The 23,406-nt window shown below is 40.2% G+C and overlaps 1 protein-coding gene across 3 annotated transcripts in view; it reads right to left on the reverse strand.

The window, feature by feature from the left end:
- Positions 1-12,711: 12,711 nt before the first annotated feature.
- The window catches only part of LOC140479660 (discoidin domain-containing receptor 2-like), a 155,610-nt gene continuing 144,915 nt past the window's right edge, over positions 12,712-23,406 (reverse strand). For all 3 annotated transcript variants that reach the window (XM_072573604.1, XM_072573605.1, XM_072573603.1), the window contains exons 14-17: positions 19,432-19,629; positions 18,176-18,410; positions 16,513-16,662; positions 12,712-13,802 (exon numbers count right to left, since the gene is read on the reverse strand). In XM_072573604.1, coding sequence (XP_072429705.1) covers positions 13,653-13,802; positions 16,513-16,662; positions 18,176-18,410; positions 19,432-19,629 — 733 coding nt within the window. In that variant the 3' untranslated portion in view covers positions 12,712-13,652. The remainder of the gene's footprint in view (positions 13,803-16,512; positions 16,663-18,175; positions 18,411-19,431; positions 19,630-23,406) is intronic.

Here is a 23,406-nt window from a genome sequence, read left to right on the forward strand (position 1 = left end):
GTAGTTCATGGGGAGGATTTTAATATCGGTAGCCTAGCATGGCTCAGAAAACATAACAGCAAATTCATAGCCTGATGCTGATGGTTGGGTATCGCATATATTCATTGTTCAAGTTAAGTGATAGAATGTGTGTGCCACAGAAAAATTCCCACTTCCAAGCACTGCAGCTTAAACTACCATTAAAAATAATGGATGTAATGATGTAATGCATGTATAATGAAATCAATTCATGGTTTTTTTGTATGTCTTAAAAGTGGGAAATACAGTCTAGAATATTGTTGTTTGTGATTGATAATGGTCTGATCTTCACTAATTTAACAGGATGGTTTAAACCTCTGATGGCTGAATACGACTTTAGAGGAATTTCCAACGCTGTGAAGTCATTTCCGATTGTTCTCTCTTCATAGTGAAGGGTCGGTTGAGATGAGTGATGTTGGATAACTACAGTTTCTCTCAGACATTGGAGCCAATTTTGGAGGAACAGCAGCTGAATGTGAAGACTGCAGTTACCTAAGAGGGGGTGATTTGCTCCATGAGGAATCATGCATGATTTGATTTGGTTTGATTTATTGTTGTCACATGTACCTAAGTACAGTGAACAGTTCTGTTTTGCATGCAGTACAAACAGGTCATAACATACAAGGACATACAGATCATAGAATGATTTGAACAGAGTGAGGCATACAAAGTTACAGCTGCACAGGAGGTGAACAAAAGCAAGATCAACATTAGATTTGAAATTCGAAAGGTCCATTCAGCAGTATAATAACAGCAGGAAAGAATCTGTTCTTGATCCTGTTGGTGCGTGTGTTTTAGCTTTTGTATCTTTTGCCTGACAGAAGAAGTTGGGAGAGGGGTGGGAGGGATCTTTGATGATCTTGGCTGTCTTTCCATGGCAACGAGAATTGTAGATGGAGTCAATGGATGAAAGGTTGGCTTGCGTGATGGACTGGGCTGTTTCACAAGTTTCTGTAGTTTCTTAGTGCAAGAGCCAATCGTACCCTCCACCAGCCTGGATAGTATGTTACTGACCTCAAGGTAAAAACAATGACTGCAGATGCTGAAAACCAAATACTGGATTATTGGTGCTGGAAGAGCACAGCAGTTCAGGCAGCATCCAACGAGCAGCAAAATCGACGTTTCGGGCAAAAGCCCTTCATCAGGAATAAAGGCAGTGAGCCTGAAGCATGGAGAGATAAGCTAGAGGAGGGTGGGGGTGGGGAGAGAGTAGCATAGAGTACAATGGTTGAGTGGGGGAGGAGATGAAGGTGATAGGTCAAGGAGGAGAGGGTGGAGTGGATAGGTGGAAAAGAAGATAGGCAGGTCGGACAAGTCAAGGAGACAATAACTGAGCTGGAAGTTTGAAACTAGGATGAGGTGGGGGAAGGGGAAATGAGGATGCCTGCCTTGAAGAAGTTTTCCTCCTCTCTCTACAAGAATCTCAGGGAGTCCCTCTCCCACTTCAACTCCCAGGTCATTTCCTCTGCTCTGAAGCTCTTCAACCATGCAACAGCTTCCTCATTTCCCTTCCCCCACCTCATCTTAGTTTCAAACTTCCAGCTCAGTTACTGTCTCCTTGACTTGTCCGACCTGCCTATCTTCTTTTCCACCTATCCACTCCACCCTCTCCTCCTTGACCTATCACCTTCATCTCCTCCCCCACTCAACCATTGTACTCTATGCTACTCTCTCCCCACCCCCACCCTCCTCTAGCTTATCTCTCCATGCTTCAGGCTCACTGCCTTTATTCCTGATGAAGGGCTTTTACCCGAAACGTCAATTTCGCTGCTCGTTGGATGCTGCCTGTTACTGACTTCAGGCAACCTTAGAATGGTAGACACAGGGGAGTATCATGTCAGTAGGAAATGGGGGCAGAATTCAATATGGGTACACCCCATCAGAGATGGAGGATAGCTCCAGACATACCTGTCCAGCTAGATGTGATGAGCCTTGGTGGTTGTTGTCAAAGGGGGTGTCACAGGAGCAGCAACAGGAAATGTCAGGAATTCGAAAGGAGTACAGACCCTTGTAATGAAAATGGAAGATCATTTGACAAGATGAGCTCTGTAATCAGACATCTGAAAACATGAGTTCCTTCACTGAACGACAGGCCAACCTCATGGAGAGTCAATTGCAGCATCCACCGGACTCAGCCTGTGCTGTATTCTGAACGATTATAGTGATGATGCATGAGTTAATCAGATGCTGTACTATATGTGTTAAATTCAGGTTTTGGAGCTATCTCAAGAGGCAGAGAATGGTTGCATCACATTGGGTTTTACCTAGGTGTAGATCATAAAGTCATTGTTAAATCCATGCAGTTTAATGTGAGTGACTGGCTGTGTTAAAAACATGGCATTTGTTGGATGGGAGATTAGTGACATTGTCTCTGGGAGCTGCCTGTGCCAGATGTCTTTCAGCGTAATGTGGCCTTATATGTTCACAGAAGTCTTGCTTTGTCACTAAGGTCAAATCCAATAAGAAGTGGATTTGTTGTTCTGCTGAGAGGGGCTACTATCTACAAACTGAGAGATTAATCTGGTGTCTTCCACTGGAGGATCTGCTGTGCAGCAGAGAAACATATCTGACTCATGGTGTTCTGGGCTTTCTTCCGCCAAGGCTAGTGTGACTCAGCACAAGTCTCTGAGTTGTCTTGACTCATGTTCAGGAGGAAAAAGCATAAAATTCAGCCATTAAGCATAATCCTGATTTTACTATCCTAACTTGTAGAAATCATTATAGATTTGACCCGGAAGGATTCACATTCCAAAGGACATTCTTATTTGCACTCTGCTGGTTCTACTTTTTATGTTTATCCAATTTCACTCGAATATTCCAGCAAATTACTTACTGATCAGTCCAATGACTCTGTAGAGCCAATGGATATTTTATTTTATTCATTCGTCTGATGTGGGTAATGCTTGTACCTAGTTGCCCTTGGGAAGGTGGTGATGAACTTTCTTTTTGAACTGCTGCTGTTTAGTGGGTGGCACGGTGGCACAGTGATTAGCACTGCTGCCTCACAGCGCCAGAGACCCGGCTTCAATTCCCACCTCAGGCGACTGACTGTGTGGAGTTTGCACGTTCTCCCCGTGTCTGCGTGGGTTTCCTCCGGGTGCTCCGGTTTCCTCCCACAGTCCAAAGATGTGCTAGGTCAGGTGAATTGGCTATGCTAAATTGCCCGTAGTGTTAGGTAAGGGGTAAATGTAGGGGTATGGGTGGGTTGTGCTTCGGTGGGTCGGTGTGGGCTTGTTGGGCCGAAGGGCCTGTTTCCACACTGTAATGTAATCTAATCTATTCTATGTAAGTAGACCTACAGTGCCACTGGAGAGAGATTTCAATGATTTTGACCAAGCAATAGTGAAGGAATGGTGATATGATCCAAATTTGGATGGTTTGTGGCTTGGAGAAGCACTTGCAGGTGGTGGTATTCCTCAGCATCTGCTACCCTTGTTCTTCAAGAGGTTGATGATCATGGATTTGGAAGTTGCTGTCTAAGGTTGCTGTCTTGGTGATTTTCTGCAGAGTATCTTGGAAATGGTACACCTTGCTGCTACTGAGCATTGGTGGTGGGGGAACTGGATGAGGTGCCAAACAAACAGGCTACTTTGTTCTGGATGGTGTCAAGCTTCTTGAGTGTTAGAATAGAATAGAATCCCTAAAGTGTGAAAACAGGCCATTTGACCCAACAAGTCTTTACTTACTCTCAAGAGAACATCCCACCCAGACTCACCTCCTACCCTATAATTTCTATGGCTCATGCACGTAACTTACATATCCCTGGACACTATGGGCAATTTTAGCAAGGCCAATCCACCTAACCTGCACACATTTGGATGTGGGAGGAAACCGGAGCACTGAGCAGAACCCCACACAGACGCAGGGAGGATTATGCAAACTCCATGCAGTCGCCGGAGGCTGGAATTGAACCCAGGTCCTCCATGCAGTGTTAGCCACGGAGCCACTCCTTTTCTTCTTTGTTGAAACTGCACTCATCCAGGCAACTGGGGAGTATTCCATCACACTTAAAACTTGTGCCTTGTAGAATACGGACACGGTTTGGGGAGTCAGGAGATGTATTACTCAGTGTAAGATTCCTCACCTCTGACCTGCTCTTGTAATCATACTATTTATGTGGCTAGTCAGTTTCTTGTTAATGGTAACCCACTAGATTTGATAGTGAGTATTTCAGTGATTGTAAGTCAAGATTAGATGGTTAGAGTCTCTCTCCTGTTGGAGATGATCATTATCCGGCACTTGTGTGGCACAAATGTTTATTTGTCACTTGACAGCCCAAATCTGGATATTGGCCAGGTCTTGCTGCTGTTTTGAAGGAACTGCTTCAGTATCTTAGGAGTCCTGAATGGCGCTGAACATTGTGCAATCGTCAGTGAACATCCCCACTTTTGAACTTACAATGGCAGAAAAGTCATTGATCAAGCAGCAGAAAAAGTTAGTCTTAGGTCACTACCCCGAGCTGCAAAGATGCCCTGAATTCCGAGATGACTGACCTTCAATAATGGGGAGAAAGTGAGGACTGCAAATGCTGGAGATCAGAGTCAAAAAATGTGGTGCTGGAAAAGCACAACCAGTCAGGCAGCGTCTGAGGCGCAGGAGAGTCGACATTTCAGCATAAGTTCTTTATCAGGACATGCTCTTGCTCCTTGGATGCTGCTTGGCCAGCTGTGCTTTTCCAGCACCACATTTTTTGACTCTGACTTCTAATAACCACAACTATCTTACTTTGTGCTGGGTATTACTCCAACTAGCAGAAAGTTTTTCTCCTGATTCTCATGGACTCTGATCTTTCTCAGGCTTCTTAATGCTACACTCAGTCAAATGCAATCTTGATTTCAAGGGCAGTCACTCTCATCTCACTGACATCTTGTTCAGAACGGCCTCTGGACTTCTCTAACGTATTGATCTGACAATACTCTTCTTTCCTGAGAATATCACTAAATCAAATGAAATATATTAATGAGACCTTTTTTGATTTGTTTTTGTTCTTTCATAAGGTATGGGCATCACTTGCTCGGTTGACATTTGTTGCCAATCTCTAATTGCCTTTGAGTAGGTCATGTTGAACTGCCAACGTGAACTGTTGCAGTCCTTGGGGTGAAGGGAAACCCGCATTGCTGTCAGGAAGGAAGATCAAGTATTTTATCCCAACACCACTGAAGGAACAGTGATATAGTTCTAAGTCAGCATGATATGTGACTTGGAGGGAAACTTGCAGTGTGTTGTTGTTTCCATGTACAATATATTCTGTCTTTGTCCTTTTTGCACCCTGAGTACTTGTTTCAAAAGACTATTTCCATATAAGGAACTGAGCAGGCTTTATTATCACTTAGGTAAAAACAATGACTGCAGATGGTGGAAACCAGATTCTGGATTAGTGATGCTGGAAGAGCACAGCAGTTCAGGCAGCATCCAAGTAGCTTCGAAATTGATGTTTAGGGCAAAAGCCCTTCATCAGGAATAAAGGCAGTGAGCCTGAAGCGTGGAGAGATAAGCTAGAGGAGGGTGGGGGTGGGGAGAAAGTAGCATAGAGTACAATGGGTGAGTGGGGGAGGGGATGAAGGTCAAGGAGGAGAGGGTGGAGTGGATAGGTGGAAAAGAAGATAGGCAAGTAGGACAAGTCCGGACAAGTTATGGGGACAGTTACTGAGCTGAAGTTTAGAACTAGGGTGAGGTGGGGGAAGGGGAAATGAGGAAACTGTTGAAGTCCACATTGATGCCCTGGGGTTGAAGTGTTCCACTTGCCCATTGTTTTTATACATTCAAAGGCACATGGCAAGAAATACAACAACAGCAATTTACATTTATCTAACTCATTTAATATTTTAAATCATTCCAAAGTTTTTCACAGAAGTGATTACTGTCATAATTTCTGGTCAGCATCACTGGTGCCATGTGATTGGGATTGTTCACTGCCTCAACTCCTCCTTTCAATCTAAGTGAATTGAATCTATGTCTGTATCTAAGAATAGGTCTGAATAGATTTTACTTCGGGGTCCAAAAAAAAGATACGCTTGTCTTACACAAGATGTAAGGGGAGATCTAATAGAAACTTACAAGATAATACATGGCTTGGAGAGGGTGGACGCTAGGAAATTGTTTCCGTTAGGCGAGGAGACTAGGACCTGTGGACACAGCCTTAAAATTAGAGGGGGTAAATTCAGAACAGAAATGCGGAGACATTTCTTCAGCCAGAGAGTGGTAGGCCTGTGGAATTCATTGCCACAGAGTGCAGTGAAGGCTGGGACGCTAAATGTCTTCAAGGCAGAAATTGATAAAATTCTTGATGTCACAAGGAATTAAGGGCTACGGTGAGAATGCGGGTAAGTGGAGTTGAAATGCCCATCAGCCATGATTGAATGGCGGAGTGGACTCGAATGGCCTTACTTCCGCTCCTATGTCTTATGGTCTTATGTTTCGGTTTATTGAATGGTAATAATAGGGACAATTAACATTAACTAGTTAGACATAATTACAACAAGCAAGAGTCAGGTATGTCATGTCTGTGTCCACCAGGTTGAAGTAAATCTAGCTTTATCATTAACTATTTAAACATCTCCCCCACAGGCCTTTTTCCCTATGGTGAATAATTACACATTTATGTGTATATAATTACCTTTGCTTTGACCATTAACCTCTGTTTTCGGAGATATAGGCAGTCTGGAGTTTGCACTAGTCTTCTAGAATACAATCCTTTCTAATTTGGAAAAGTTTGGCATGAGGATTCTGGACCTCGATTCTAATTTTCTGTATATCATTTCAGTGCGGAAGAATCATTAATCTCCTGGATATGTTTAAAGGAGGATGTCATGCTGAACCCGGAAGTTGGTCCATTAATTAATCTGGAGGACCATCAATTTTCTTTACAGGTAAATGCATCCCCACTCACCCAGTTAATTGTCCCTTCACACCATCTTGATGAGCATTAATCTCAGGATTGTTCATCCTGGAAGGTGACTGCTTTTTAAATCAAGTATTTTCTTTCTTGCTGCATACCTGGATTTCTGGGTCAGGCAACTGCTTTTTGAATAAAAGAATGCTGGAAATTTGAAATAAAACATAAAATGCTAGAGAAACACAACATTTCCGGCAGCATCTGTGAAGGGAGAAACAGTTAATGTTTAGAGTCTGATATGACTTCTTCAGAATGACAAATTAAAAAATAATATTTATAAGTAAGGAATACAATTCTTGTTAGCTGGCTCAATCTACTTTTTTCCTTCTCTCCCCGTTGCATTTACTTTGAATTTTTTATCTACTGGAATCATTGAATTACTTCCAATGCTGTTTTCCCCAAATAAAACTGTATTTTGAAATTTAAGAGTGGACAGCAAAGTGAAAGGAGGTTAGCATCCTCAATGAAAGCTGTTTTTCCAAGAGTTGAACGTTAAGCAACCTGTTAGCTTGCTGGATAACTGGAAATACACTTTTTATAGTGTAGCAGCTCTTGACTTTCGCTGTTCCTGTGAAATGGATGTTCGGGAGTTGCAGCTTATTTCATATCATATTTTCCCTCATTTGCAGTTCCATTGACATCCCCCTTTAATTAAGAATCTGAAGGGATGTAAAGCATACTGTGACTTGCTATCATTTGTTTTGCTTTAAACCACAAAGTCAAGATCTGTTCCTAAATTGCACTGGAAATTTTTTCATGTGTGAAGGAAGATAAAAGAGAGGGTTTCTTTTAGGAACACAGCACAAACTTCATAGACCCAGAAGAGGCAGGCTGAAACAAAAGTCTGCAGGAAAAGGACTTTCTGTTGTTGGCTATTGCACAGAATTCAAAGAAAGATATTCTGTTTACATTAAGGGAGATAACATTCTGTGGCAGGTGCAGGCTCGATTAAAGTTGAGGCTGATTACTGAGACAACAAAGGAATTTAAGAAAAAGGAGTAGTAGACAGCCTGTCAAAACCTTTCTGTTATTTAATAGTCTTTGCTTATCTTTTGATTCAACCCCATTTTCCTGTCTGATCCCATAACTCCAATTCCATAAAGAGACAAAAAAACATTGTATTTGTGTTTTAATTATATTCAGTGATGATACATCAACAGCCTCCCCTCACCTGCCAGAGTAGAAAGTTCCAATGGTTTATCACCCTTTGTGTGAAGAAATATTTCTCACTTCTGACTTAAATGATCTGCCCCTTATCCTGAAATTCAGTCCACACGTTTTAGATTTCCCAGCCAGGTGAAACAACTTCTTAGTGGTCATTCTATTAACCCCATTCAGAATCTTGTATATTTCAATGAGATCAACTCTGATTCTTCCAAACTCTGGAGAATATAGTCTTAATTTACTCAACCTCTCATCATAGGAGAACCTCTCAATCTTGTGACCCTTTGGTGCATTCCTTAAATTGAGACAATACTGCACATTATATTCTAGGTACAGGCATAAAACCTTGTACAATTGCAACAAAACCACTTTACTTCCGTACTTCTCTCCCCTTGCAAGAATTTTATCTTCCTCAAAGCTTGTTCTAATCTGCATGCTAACTTATGTGTCCCTTCACACAAACACATTGAAATCCCAATGAACATTAACCCTTTTGTATTGCCAACATGAAGAACATCATCTGCCCCTTCATAATTCTCCATTACCATTTTGCTGACCACTCTCTTAACCTATCTACATCTGAATGCAGTGCTTTTTGTACTCCTCACTGCCAAATTCTCACCTAGATTTGCATTGTCAAGATTTAATACATTATTTTCTGTCTCTTTAAGTCATTAGTATAGATTATAATTAGCTGAGGTGCCAGCACTGATCTGAGAGGCACTGCATAAGTTAAAAGTCTGCTTGCTTGAAAATGCCCTGCAACACCATGGACCTTGTGTATTAACTGCTTGTGTGGCCTAACAAATTCATCTGAAAAATCCATTCACAAACCTAAGAGCAGATCAATTTTACAGGCAAGATATAGAGCCTTAGTCAGAGAATTGAATGTACAGATCAGCCAAGCGTATCAAGCAAGATTTTGGTGTTGTGTGCTGCAATTTGCTACATTTACTCCAAAGGAGAAAGAGAGGACTGCAGATGCTGGAGACCTGAGTTGAAAAGTGTGGTGCTGGAAAAACACAGCAGGCCAGGCAGCATCTGAGGAGTAGGAGAATTGACGTTTCGGGCATAAGCCCTTCTTCAGGAATGAGGCTAGTGTTCCAAGCGGGCTGAGATAAAAGGTAGGGGGGAGGGAATTTGGGGGAGGAGCGCTGGGAATACGATAGGTGGTAGGAGGTGAGGGTGAGGGTGAGGGTGATAGGCCGGTGAGGGGGTGGGGCGGAGAGGTTGGGAAGAAGATTGCAGGTCAAGAGGGCGGTGCTGAATCCAGGGGTTGGGACTGAGATAAGGTGGGGGGAGGGGAAATAAGGAAGCTGGAGAAGTCTACATTCATCCCGTGTGGTTGGAGGGTTCCTAGGCGGAAGATGAGGCGCTCTTCCTCCAGGCGTCTTGTGGCCAGGGTCTGGTGATGGAGGTGGCCAAGGACCTGCATGTCCTTGGTGGAGTGGGAGGGGGAGTTAAAGTGCTCAGCCACAGGGCGGTTGGTGCGGGTGTCCCAGAGGTGTTCCCTGAAACGTTCCGCAAGATCCTGGTGTTGTGTGATGCAATTTGCTACATTTACTCCAAAGGAGAAAGTGAGGAGTGCAGATGCTGAAGACCAGAGTTGAAAAGTGTGGTGCTGGAAAAACACAGGAGGCCAGGCAGCATCCGGGTGCAGCAGATACTTTAAATGATGTATGTGGAGGTGCAGGTGAATTTGCGACAGATATGGAAGGATCCAATGGGAACTCCCCCTCCCACTCCACCAAGGACATGCAGGTCCTTGGCCTCCTCCATCGCCAGACTCCGGCCACACGACGCCTGGAGGAAGAGCTCCTCATCTTCCGCCTAGGAACCCTCCAACCACACGGGATGAATATAGATTTCTCCAGCTTCCTCATTTCCCCTTCCCCCACCTTATCTCAGTCCCAACCCTCGGACTCTGCACCACCCTCTTGATCTGCAATCTTCTTCCTGACCTCTCCGCACCCCCCTCCCCCCCTCTCCGGCCTATCACCCTCACCCCCACCTCCTTCCACCTATTGTATTCCCAGTGCCCCTGCCCCAAATTCTCTCCTCCATACCTTGCATCTCAGCCTGCTTGGCACACCAGCCTCATTCCTGAAGAAGGGCTTATGCCCGAAATGTCGATTCTCCTGCTCCTCAGATGCTGCCTGGCCTGCTGCGTTTTTCCAGCACCACACTTTTCAACTCTACATTTACTCCAAAGTATCTTAATTCAGGTAACTGAGACCACTGAACTGTGTAACAAAATCATTTGTGAGCAGAATTGATACAGAATTAATAAATAATACTATCCATGAAATGAGGACAGGTAACTTTATCTGATACTGACCACATCAACAGCAATTATACTTCATAGAACCTTTGAAAATCATGAACTTGAAATTGGTAGAACACTTCATACAAAATATTGTTAAAAATGGACTCTTAGCTTCTATTCCCGATAGTTTAGAAGAATGAGTGGTCATCTAATTGAAACACAAAATTCTTATGGGATTTGACAAGTTAGAGACTGGATGTTTCTCTGGGCTGGAGAATTTAAAATACTACATCAGTGTCAGGATAAGTGATTGCCTCATTTCAGAGTGAAATGAGCAGTTTGTCACTTCAGCGGTTGAGAATGTTTGGATGTCTCTACCCTAGAGGAATATTATTGCAAAGTAAGTATATTCAAAACAGAGATCAACTGACTTATGTACACTTAAGGAATCAAAGGATGCACAGCTCGTGAAGCAAGGTGTAATTGAAATAGAAGATCAACCATAATCTTATTGAATGCTGGTGTAGACTCGACAGCCAAGAGGTCTACCCAGCTCTCTTTGTGTTATGGATAGCTCAACACCAATTTTTTTTGCTAGGTTTTAATTTGGAAATAAGGCATCCTTTTGTCTCTGATGGGTGAAGTTTTACATTTGTCAGGAATTTCTAGTTTGCAGGCCAAACGTTTATGCATCTGAGCTAACAGAGATATTATTCACAGAATCAAACTCTGCAATGGATATGCTGGCCTAGTTGGAATTTTGCTTAAATAAAAAGCATTGCTGAATAGTTCCTAGGAAAACCAGATGTGGAAAAATTGTATACATTACAATTTGGAAAGAATTCCACATTGTCGTCTCTTGCTAACATCCTCTCATTTCATTCATGGTGGTGTTTATCAAACATCTCTTCTTTCAGCAATGTATATCAGACTGTGACTTTGATAATCCCTGAGATCTTTCAAAAGGAGATTGAATTAAAATACGGAAGCCTTGCTCGAGGGAGAAGCACACTCTCATGCAAACATTGCCATGCTTGTATAAAGGTTTGCATGCTGATTAATTTGGAGTCCTTGATATAAATAATGCATTATTTTAGAATATTTGATGAACTTAGAAAATAAAAATGCATTTTTCTTATGGCCCAATTAAAAAAAAGAAAATGTTTTGCCAGTATGTTTCACTTCTCAGAGTCACCAGTTCTAACTACCCACTCCATAGTCTTCAAGCCTTAGATGCCTATCCATTTTCACCCTTGTAGGCTTCTGCTCCTCACCAGGCATCAGATGACAGAAAAAAAGCTCCAGTAAGTTGTGTGAACCCAACTTTTTCATCTGCATTAAAATGTATTTTGCATGTGTATGTTCAATTGTATACTTACATGTGCAAGCATGTGTCCATCTGCAACAAAATTGCATCTGAGTACTTATGTATATATGGAACTTTGTGAATATGACGTCCTTCTGCTGAAGCAAGTATAGGATATGGAATTTGTAGAAAGAGTCATAGCTTACGGTTGAGACTTGCACAGGCAATCCAATTTGTTTTGCCTAAACTTGTTGGACTGTACAATGTTGAAGTAATTCTTTCACATGGGAGTCACACTTTGTTATCAGAAGACAACAGAAAAGGAAAGAGACTAGAAGTACTCCTTGAAGGATGTTAACACTGAACTTTTGTCAGTGTTCAGGGACTTGATAAGCAGAACTAATTACTAGCGAAAAAACAAAGCAGTCAGGGTTCATATCTGAAAAATGGTCAAGTTTATCAACCTTAATTGCATTTAGCTAAAGAATATCAGAAGTTAAAGATTGACCAACAACAAATCATGTGCTTATGGAACTTAAACTATATAAAACACTCTAGATTGCAGTCAACATAGAGAGGCAATTTGGTCAATCACTGTCGAATATAACTCTCTTTACACAGAGAGCTGTGAGAGCATGGAATGCGTTGCCACCAGCAGTTGTGGAAGCAAGGTCATTGGGCACATTTAAGAGACTACTGGACATACATATAGTCACAGAAATTTGAGGGTGCATACATGAGAATCAGTGGTCGGCACAACATCGTGGGCTGAAGGGCCTGTTCTGTGCTGTACTGTTCTATGTCTATAACCAATGGTGAATGGACAAGTTATGAATGATTCGTAGAAACAAACTCAATAATTCAATGCACCCTTTTGTTTGTTGACTAATGTACTGAACGCTTTATATTTTGAAAAAGAATAATAATCTTGTTTGGTTAACTAAATCTTTTGAGTGTGATTTCATTCTTGCAATTCTTGGGTCAGAACTCTAAAATCTGGGACATATTCCTTTTCTTAGTTAGGACTAAGAAAAGCCTTACATATGGTACTGAGAAGATTGATATTTGCAGGTATATTTAATAAAATTTGCATAAATATCTAAATACAGTTGGATAACTGCACTCAAAATGAAAACATCTAGACAATATACAGATATCCAAAATCAAATAATAAAGCAATGACACAAGTCTGCCAATAGACATTTTGATATCTAAATTAAACCAGCACCTTTATTGCTTGGTCATAACTCAAAGAACAACATGCATTAGTAGACTTAATTTGATGCTGTAATATCTGTCATTAAGCCAAAGCAATCTTATTCTTGGATATAAATTGCACTTTGAAAGGATTCACAATTGTGCCTTTTTCTAGACATTAGTAGCAAAAGTGCTTCTTTTTAAAACAAATCTAAAAATAGTTTTTCCATGTTTCTACATGATATTCTTTGCTGTGAACCATACACTAAAAATTCATAGACCGAATACTTTACCAAACATTTGGTCCCTCTTATTCTGAACAGCATTTACAAATTCTTCTGAAGTATTAACTAAAAAATGGGAATAGAAGATTTAGAATAAAGATGTCCATAGGAAGTAACTTCTACTGCATATATAATACTGTACAGGTATTGCTTTTATTCTTTCATTTTCTACATGTCCTCGCACCTTACCAAGAAACCTTCAACTCTGATATGGCTCTGCTTTCACTATCTTGTTCACCCAATTATGGGAAGTCCAAATGAACAAGAATATAAGGATGTTTGTCCAGCGCCGTATCATTAAGTTCTAATTTCCACTTTTTATGGTGAAGATAAGACTTTCCCCTTGCATTTATTCTCCTCATTTCTTCCTCTTTCAAACATGCTTCCATCTGGCAGCACCGGAAGCTGTGGCTTTCATTCCACACCCTCCACAGTTTAAACACGCCAAAATGCGTAATAGTAATCAGACATGAAAAGGTGTATTTAAAGTCACGACTGTTCTGACATCCCCTCACCCTGTGCTCATTCCTCCAGCCCAGATGCAATGGTAGATTCCTGCAAAATGCGATGAATATCCTGGAATGTGGGACGGGTTTTGGGTTCACGTCGCCAACAGCTGAGCATCAGTTTATACACTCCATCTGGACAGATTGCAGGCTGAGAGAGAAAAACCTACATACAACAAAACAGAGATAGATAACCAATATAACAAATCCAACGGCATTGATTAGTTACAAAAGAAAAGGTAATGTCACAAAAGATCCACAAACTTACATTTACATTATGCCTTTCATAGCTGTGAATGTCACAAGACGTTTACATCCAATGTAGTATTCTTTGAAGTTAGTGAGTGTTTCAGGAATAAGTGGAACCAATTTGTGTTGAGCAAGCTCTCAGATGTAGCAATGTGATAATGATCAGATAATCTTATTGATGCAGGGACAAATATTGACCAGGGTGTTAGGGAGAACTCTGTTGGACTTCTACAAAGTATTGTGATGGGATCTTTTGCATTCACCTTAAGGCAAATGAGCCAATGATTTAAGTGCCTGTGTGCTTATTCAGAAACATGTATTCACAGTTTCAGACATTCTACATTGTTGCATCTCACACAAGCACAGCACTGAATTGGGGTTCAACAGCAGCAAAGACCTTCAGGATCATTCGGGATGTGTGGGCATTCCCCCAGACCCCATATCTCCCCTTTTTCTGGATCAATCCACATTCCCCCCCAAAATCCCCTGCCCTGTCCTGATCTTGCCAACCCAATCACTTCAATAAGCCTCATTCACTAGCACATGCACAATCGTCTCTCTAGAACATATAGGGCAGACTCCTTGGTATCAGCAAATACGATCTTTGGTTTAACATCTTCCTAGAAATACAACACCACCAACAATGTGGAATACCCTCAGTAATGTACTGGAATGTCAGCACAGATTTTGCGTTCGAGTTGTTAAAGTAGGCCTTGAATCCATAAACTTCTAACTAAGAAGTGGGACTGCTACCAATTATTAATTACTCAAATAATACATAATGAAAACTTAATCCAGAAAACACTGAAAGTACACAAGAGGCCTTTGACAACTAGAAACCAGATTGTTACATTGAAACAGAATCTCTTTCTGATTCTGACTGATATGGAATCTATTTCCAGCAATCTTTTATAAAGTCATAGACATATACATCACAGAAACAGACCCTTCAGTCCAACTTGTCCATGCTGACTGGATACCCTAAATTAATATAGGCTCATTTGCCAGCCCCAGCCTATTCAGCCATCCCCTATAGCTCAAACTCTCCAAAATTGGCAACGAGTAGAATTATTATCACTTGATCTAAAGTGTTCCCCTATTATCCCCCCCTCCCTTTATTACCCAAGATAAGATCAAGTTTTGCTCTTTCTCTGTACTTCATGGTGACTTGATATTAAGAGGCAAAAACGTGGCAGTAGGTTATCTACTGATGAAATGACAATTTTGCAGATCAGAATTAGAGTTTAGAGTTAGAAAAATATTTCTTAATAGTAAATATATTAATAAACTGGGATAAGAAAGACGTTACAGTAAATAAATTTGACAATTTCCCAAAATCTGTCCTCCTTGGAAGATTTAATAAAATGTTGAAAGGCCCTTTATTTTTCAAACTGTTCAGTACTTTGTTGTAGTCATAACTTGTTCTTTCAGATCAGGTATTCTCATTTGACTTTTCATCACCTAATTTGGTGTGCAAAGTTAAAAATTGCACAACACCAGTGTATAGTCCAACAGGTTTATTTGATAGTACAAGCTTTCGGAGCGCTGCTTTCAAATATTTTCAAATAAACTTGTTGGATTGTAACCTGTTGTTGTGTGATTTTTAACTTTGTCCATGCCAACCCAACACCAGCACCTCCACACCACAATTTGGTGTGGCTTTTATAGGTCTGTTTTTCAGGATAAAGTTAATGGGATAACTTGAAACTAAAGCTTCATCTGAAATATGGAATGTCCAATGGTGGTGTTCTCTACCGAATTATGCCACTTCAGTGTTTGTTTGAAACTGCAATGGTCTTTGGCATCCTGCATTCTAGAGGTTTATCACTGAGATGGAGCTACAACCTTGTCTTTTGTATTATGTGCTAAAAAAAATTCCAGCTGCTTTTCATGTGTTCCAAAAGTCTTTAATTTTAGCAGTACTGATATGTGTGTGTGTGCGTGTGAGAGAGAGAGAAAGTGAGTGCGTGTGTGTGTGTGTGTGTGTGTGTGTGTGTGTGTGTGTGAGAGAGAGAGAGAGAGAGAGAGAGAGAGAGAGAGAAAGTGAGTAAGTGTGTGACTGATGGAAGCATGCACCTCATTCATTTTGATTTAACAACATACTTACTTAGAAGTATATCACCTATTACAGAAACAAAGAGTTTTATTAATTTAAATGTGTTTGTAATCACGCCTCCCATGTTGTTCTTTTTGGGCGTCTACTAAGCTCAGCTGCTAGCATTGCTTTAGCTGAAAGGCTGTGATTCGTGTTGCTCTTGCTGACAGTCAGCATGGATATGTTGTGCCGAATGGTCTTCTTTTGTGTTGTAACCATATGATGATTACAAGTCTCACTCCAGAACATTAATACATAAATCAAACTGACTACGCAACCATAATTCGCTAGAGAACAGCACCATTGGACATTCCATATTTCAGATGAAGCTTTAGTTTCAAGTTAGTATCTTTGTGGGGTACAATGTTGGATTGGAAAGTAAAGGACTGACCATAAAGTTGAAATCTGCAGTTCCAGTAATTTGGCATGACTCTCCTCAAAGCAAAGTCACAAAATATTCAGATATACTAAATAAGAAGAAATAAAATGTATTTGAACATGATTGGTTTTGAAGGATTCTTCCCAAGCTTACTTGTCTGCCATGATCTCTGAAAAACTCGCCAGTATTTTCAATGACTTGCTCATCTGACAGTTGGGAGTAGGGCTGTTCTCGGCAGAAGGTCAAAGACTCCCATAAGGTCACTCCAAAAGCCCATACATCGCTTGCTGTAGTAAACTTGCCCTAAATGAGAAACAGGCAAAATAAGATATCAGCAACAATGAACACGCTAAAAAAATGGTGACGGAGGACAAATTAAAAGATCTGAGATGTAGTTAGTTGTTAGTTGCAATAATCAGATCGATGACCAAATATTCCATCTGATGTTATTGACCATGTTTCTGTCTATTGCAAGTTGCATTTCAATCACAAGCCATTCATTCCTTGCCAGAGGCTTTTATCCTCTCTGAATTATACTAGCTTATCTATTTGCCTCCTACTTTCTTTCATAAATTTTTAAAATCTTTCTTGTCTGTCCTGCTTCACATATTTTGAAATTATATTGCCAGTCCTTTATAGTCACTGGATCAAAATCCTGGAACACCTTTTCTAACAGCATCAAGAGCATACATACATAGCATATATTGCATTGGTTCAAGAAAGCAGTTCAACACCACCTTCTCAAGTATAATTTAGGATAGACAATAAATTCTGGCCTTACCAGGAACACTCACGTCCCATGAACAAGTTAAAAAAAATCAGACCCTCGTTAGTCTCCTGGTAAATACAAGGGCAAAGTAATTATTTGCTATTTCGGCCATTTCACAACCTTTGAGTAAATTATGTGTACTCTGTATTGACCCTATCCTATCTTGGGTTTTCTTTAGTTATTTATGCATCCATAGAATACATTTTCCTGCATTCCTAAATTTTTTAATATTGTAGTGTTGCATTGATTTCCTAACTTGTTAAAGCTTCTTTTGTTACCTTTTCATTTTCCCTTTCCTCACCCACTTGCTGTCTACTTTATGCCTTTAATTTTCATTTCAATTTTACCTCATTTCTCTGAGATAATGTAGGAGGCTCATGATAAGCAGAAGCATTGGCATGATCCTGTTGGGACGAATTCCTTATTTGGATGAACATATGAATAAGGAACAAAGTTCAGCCACTGGGCCCTTCAAGCCTGCTCTGCCATTCAGTAAGATCGATTTTAACCTCAACTCCACATTTCTGCATATCCGTGATAATCTTTCATCCCCTTGGTAATCAAGAATCTATCTTTCTTTGCCTTTAAAATTCTCAGAAATTCTGCATCCACTTCTTTCTGTGGAAGGGAATTGCAAAGATTTACAACCCTCTGAGAAGAAAAATTGTTTTCTCATCTCTACCTTGAATGGGCAACCCTCTTATTTTTAAACCATGACCCCAACTTCAAGATTCTCTCACAATACATGCTTTCAACATCCAGCCTATCAAGTCCTCTCAGAATCTTATATGTTTCAATTAAGTCACATCTGATACTAAAACTGTAGAGTATACAGGTCTAACCTCTAACCTTTCCTGATAAAGCAATCTGCTCATTCTACATTTTAGTCTGGTAAACCTTCTCAGGGTTATGTAAATGGTGTATATTCTACATAATGAAACAGATTCAGGTAGTACTAATGCAGGACACTGGCACACTACTGAATTGGACATAAGTGCACAACAAAGGACTTCATTCTTCTGCCTGTTGTTGGGCTGAGGTGCTCACCAATAGAATGCTCTCCCAGGACATCCAACGAATCGGAAGTACAGCTCGCCCTTGGATTCGATAGTAATCTCCACTGTATAGGTTCCGGCTCATACCAAAGTCTGCAATCTTGATTGTGTAATTCTTACCCACTAGGCAGTTTCGAGTGGCAAGGTCACGGTGAACAAAGTTGAGGGAGGAAAGGTATTTCATGCCAGAAGCTATCTGTGTGGCCATCAATATGAGGTTGGCATAGCTAAGATTTAGAAAAAAAGAGGAAAGTGAAAAGAGATTTTGTTTTCAAGAAAATTTCATACGTCGAACAGATATGAAAAGCAGATGTTAAAATAGAAAAGGAAGACTTGCATTTATATAACGCCTTTCACGACCACCGGATGTTCCAAAGCGCTTCACAGCCAATGGAGTACTTTTGAAGTGTGGTCATTGTTTTAATGTAGGAAACACAATATGCAATTTGCACACAGCAAGTTCCTACAAACAGCAAGGTGATAATGAATATAATATTTGTCTTTATGACGTTAGTTGCGTGATATGTTGACCAGGGCACTGGAAAGAACAACCCTGTTCTTGTTTGTTTAATACAATGGAAACTTTTATGTTTACCTGACAGAGTGTACAGGATTTTAGTTTAGCATCTCATCTGAAAGATGGCTCACTCCCTCAGCACTGCGCTGGAGTATCAACCTTCACTTTTGTACTCAAACTCCTGGACTTAGATGTGCACCCACTTTTGTGGCTCAGAGGCAAGATAGCTACCAATTGAGACAAGGCTGATAAACTACTTGCTAAATTAAATTTTCAGAACAATGTAGGTAGATAAATGTAAGAAGAAGCCTGCAGAACAAGATTTCAGAACCGTAGGAAATTAGTTACTGCTACTCAGTAAGTTTGACAAAAGAAAAACAAAATGATACCAGCTACTGAATATACTGGTAAACATGTCATATAATGGCTTTCATGAATAGTTCCCCCACTGATCGAGAACCAATTTAAATTTGTTCATATTATTAGCCCCCTTTTTTAGCTCAATGATTGAGCTTTGAGGATACACTTTGATATTAATAAGAAAACCAAAAATCTCTACATGAGCTTATTTAGAAAAGGTTTCTGTTACTCAAACTGCTCACATTGAATGAGTCCAGTTTTTACCTTAAGATCTACCTGTGCTGTTCAGATACATTAGTCACACTGTAATGCTACAACATCTCATACCTAGCATGAAAGTGACATTTAACAACTGCTTACAGGTGCCTCACCTTACAATGGGTGCATTGCTTGCCATAGGCTCCACACTTTCTGGTTCATGGCGAGTTAAGAACTGGTTTAGATCCCCATTTTCCATGTATTCTGTGATCATACAGAGGGGGTCATCTCTGATACAGACCGCCAACAACCGGATAATGTTTGGATCTTTCAGCCGTGACATGATCTTTATTTCTTTCAGGAAGTCATTTCTATAGAAGGTTAAATATGATTGGAAATTTAATAAAACATACTTTATGCTGGATAACAAATGAGATGCAGAGAAGCATTTATTGGCCTCTGAATGCATTGTCACCTCTCGGTTATACAGAATAGGAACATTCAAAACCTGATGTATGCTGAATTAGCTGATCCTGATCAGGGCAGCAGAAATGGTTGTTAATTTGGCTGTAGTGTCGAAAGAGTTTGGGGAAGGAAGACCCAACAATTCCTGAAAGGTACACATGTGATAATAACTGCAGAGGAAGAAGGCATACAGTGTGTAGTGATTGTAGCAAGGTCAGCCAGCTGAACCTCATACATATAAAAAGAGTGTCAGAGGTTCTGTTCACTCTGACAGCTGGCTCTGAGGAAGCCAGGTCAGTGTGAAGGGCTCTCCACGTGTCAATAAAGGTTGACTTGGTGTTGGGATACCAGCCCCTCTGGAGTTATTTCACAACACGGTTGTCTTAATCAGCTGAGGCCTCAAATATAAAAGTTCTTAAGTTATTTTACTGCTGTACAAAACTTTAGTTAGGCCACATGTGGAATATTGTGCATAGTTCTGGTCGCCACATTACCAGAAGGACATAGATGCATTGGAGAGGGTGCAGAGAAGTTTTAGAAGGTTTACCAGGATGTTGCCTGTTCTGGAAAGTTTCAGTTATGAGGAGTGGTTGGATAAACTCAGATTGTTTTCCTTGGAAAGATGGAGGCTCAGGGGTCACCTGGGAGAGGTCTACAAAATTATAGATGTAGTGGATAGCAGAGACATTTTCCCAGGGTGGAAACATCAACTACAAGATGGCACAAGCTCAAGGTTAGAGGGGGAAAGCTTAGGGGAGAAGTGCAGGGAAAAGTGTTCACATAGAGGGCGGTAATTGCCTGAAATGCCCTGTGGTGGAAGTGGTGGAAACAGGCATATTAGCAGCATTTAAGGTGTACCTTGATAGACATATGAATGTGAGATGAATACTGCATTGGGCAATATGCAGCAAGTCTAAGTAAGGACTAGGAATCGGTGCTGGCTTGTTGGGCTGAAGGGCCTGTTCCTGTGCTCTATTGTATCGTATAGCCTTGCCTGTGATGCTTCCACTGTTGTACAACATGTTGACAGCTTATTGTTCAGGCTGTCAGGAAATAGTAGTCATTTGAGGTACTTCTAAGGTGTGGAATTCCCTCCATAAAATTGTATGCCTCTCTCTCATTTTCCTTTAAATGCTTCCTAAAATCCACAACCTGAACTGAACTTCTTTGTCACCAGTTCTAATATCACCTTGTACTGTTTAGCATCACATTTATTTAAATAAAGTTGTTTCAATTTGCCTGGGACACACTACTAGTTAAAGGTTGTTGCTAGTGATGTAGTGGAGAGTTTCAATGGTTCTAGACATCAATTAGGGCTTCATTGAGAGTTGTCATCCATTTTTATTGCCTGGATGATAATTTTGTGGATAATCTATTCACTCACCCTTTCCAGGACAAAACTAATTAACATACCATTGAATTTTAGCCTGGGTGAGTGATCAGCTCTGACACCTTACCAGAAGTTGAAAATTATTGCTAAGGCCTTGAATGCAGGACTTGGAAAAAACTGCACCATAATAAAACCTCAAAGTTATTTTATTATTGGAATGGAAAGATCATAGTTAACACCCAACAGAAAAGAAATGATTAATTGAATTTCATGTTTGCAGAAGTAATGTTTCATTTAAGTTAATTTTTAAAGGCAGTCAATAAAAATTAAGAAAACATTCTCAATAATTTGATTTTTCTAAGGGAAAATACAGATTATTCCCTTTTTACTTTAAGAAGTGATCAAATGAACTTAGAAAACTGAAATGTTTTAGTTACTGATAATGTTACTTCATGATTTCTCCTTTAATTAATCTCATTTAGTCTTTGCAATCTGTGTCAAGTCCCACTCAATTCAAAGCTCCTAATTTCTCAAGAGTCTGCTTCACATCCATGCTCCACTTTTCTTTCCAATTACTAGTGGTCACTTGTTTTTAGCCGCCAGTTTCGAGTTCCCTCCTGAATCCTCTCACACCATCACACTCCCCTTTAAGGTGATTCTTAAAACCCATTGCTTCCATTAAATGTCTGGTCTTGCCTCACAATCTTTTTCCCCTATTTGCCATTGTGTCTGTAAAGTGCCTCAGAGATTTTCTCCTCATTAATGATGTACAATTGATGAGAAGGTATTCCCTATTACTTAGTTGTTTCATAGTACAGAATCTGAATACTGTTGTAAAAGGTTACACTTTTCATCTTGCATTTGACTGGACATTTGTGAGAATTCCAATGTAAAGTATTTTATATTATACAGGAACAACACTCATTGTTTAATATCCTGTTTCCACATTGTCAGTAATCTAATCTAATCTAATATTGTTGAAGACATTATTTGGCATGTGGACTGTGATTGATGAAGGAATTGGAATGGAGAGTGCACCAGTTAGACAATTAAATGTCAAGCTTTATTTATGTATAAACCAGGCAGGTTAACTTTGGTCAAGGCTTTGATGCCTGATGAATGAACCAAGTAATGGCTGTAATCTATTCTGTTCATTTAAATCAGACAAAGCACATGTACATGTATTTTCTGTATTTAAAGATCAGGGCCCTGTATATTAACATATGTATCTATGAGTAGGTACAAGTACAACAAACAGTAAGTCTGACTGACAATGTAAATTGTTTGTTGATGTAAGTCTTAGCACACTTGGAATTATTTACCAAATCTTATCCAGTGGTGGAATCAGATCTAAAAATGGTAGGGTGAATGTCTTTTAGCTTAGTGGCAGCATCCAGTGAGGGTGTACTGTCCATGTGAATGGAGACTTCATCTGAATGAGACAAAGGCCAAATGAGTATATCTGGAAATTTAGTTCAAACTGGGTATTCAATCAATCTATCTTTTCAAAGTCAGATTTGGACAGATTTGGATTTACCTTAGCTAAGGTAAAATAGCCTATTTGAAAGAGGCCTGCCTGATCATTCAATCACCTAAGTCCGCTGTCTAAGTGCAAGACTGATTATTGTAGCTAAGACATGACTCAGAGTAGTTCCATTTAAGAAAGGAGGTTTTTCACTCTAAGGTCAGCAAGGCAATTGGTCAGTTTGAATGGGGACTTCTCCTGAGTGAGAAAAAGGTTCAGTGATCTCTTCACCCAGAGAGAGGTAAGCCTGTGTAACTCACTACCACAGAAAGCAGTTGAGGACAAAACACTGTTTGAATTCAAGAAGGACATAACACTTGGAGCAACAGTGATCAAAGGATATGGGAGAAAAGTAGGACCAGGCCATTGAATTGGATGGTCAGCCATGATCATAATCAATCATGGCGCAGGCTCAAAGGGCCAAATGACCTATTCCTGCTCCTATATTAACATCTAAGAATTTGATTGAAAGCAGGAATTCAGTGCAGAGCGAGTAAGAGTTGTTCTAAGTAAAGTTTATTGCAGGAAGTAAAGTTTCCAGCATGAGAGGCGAGCAGGAGGGTGGATTGAGAGGCTGGCCTGCCGTGAGACTGGTAATCACAAACCACAATGTGATGGCAGTACAGGGAAAACAGCTGGTTGCTGAGTACAATTGATGAATATTTCAGTCTGGAAGTATAAGTAAGGTTATCAATTTGAATTTAGGTCTCTAGACATTTCTTCTCTCTTTTACAAAAAAGCTCATCCTGTCTAGTATTACATTAATTCTGGTGTTTTATTTTAGAGTAAGTTACAATTTTCAAAGAATTTGAACAGTTAGGATCTAAA

The sequence above is a fragment of the Chiloscyllium punctatum genome, chromosome 7, assembly GCF_047496795.1.
Source record: "Chiloscyllium punctatum isolate Juve2018m chromosome 7, sChiPun1.3, whole genome shotgun sequence".
Taxonomy (NCBI): domain Eukaryota; kingdom Metazoa; phylum Chordata; class Chondrichthyes; order Orectolobiformes; family Hemiscylliidae; genus Chiloscyllium; species Chiloscyllium punctatum.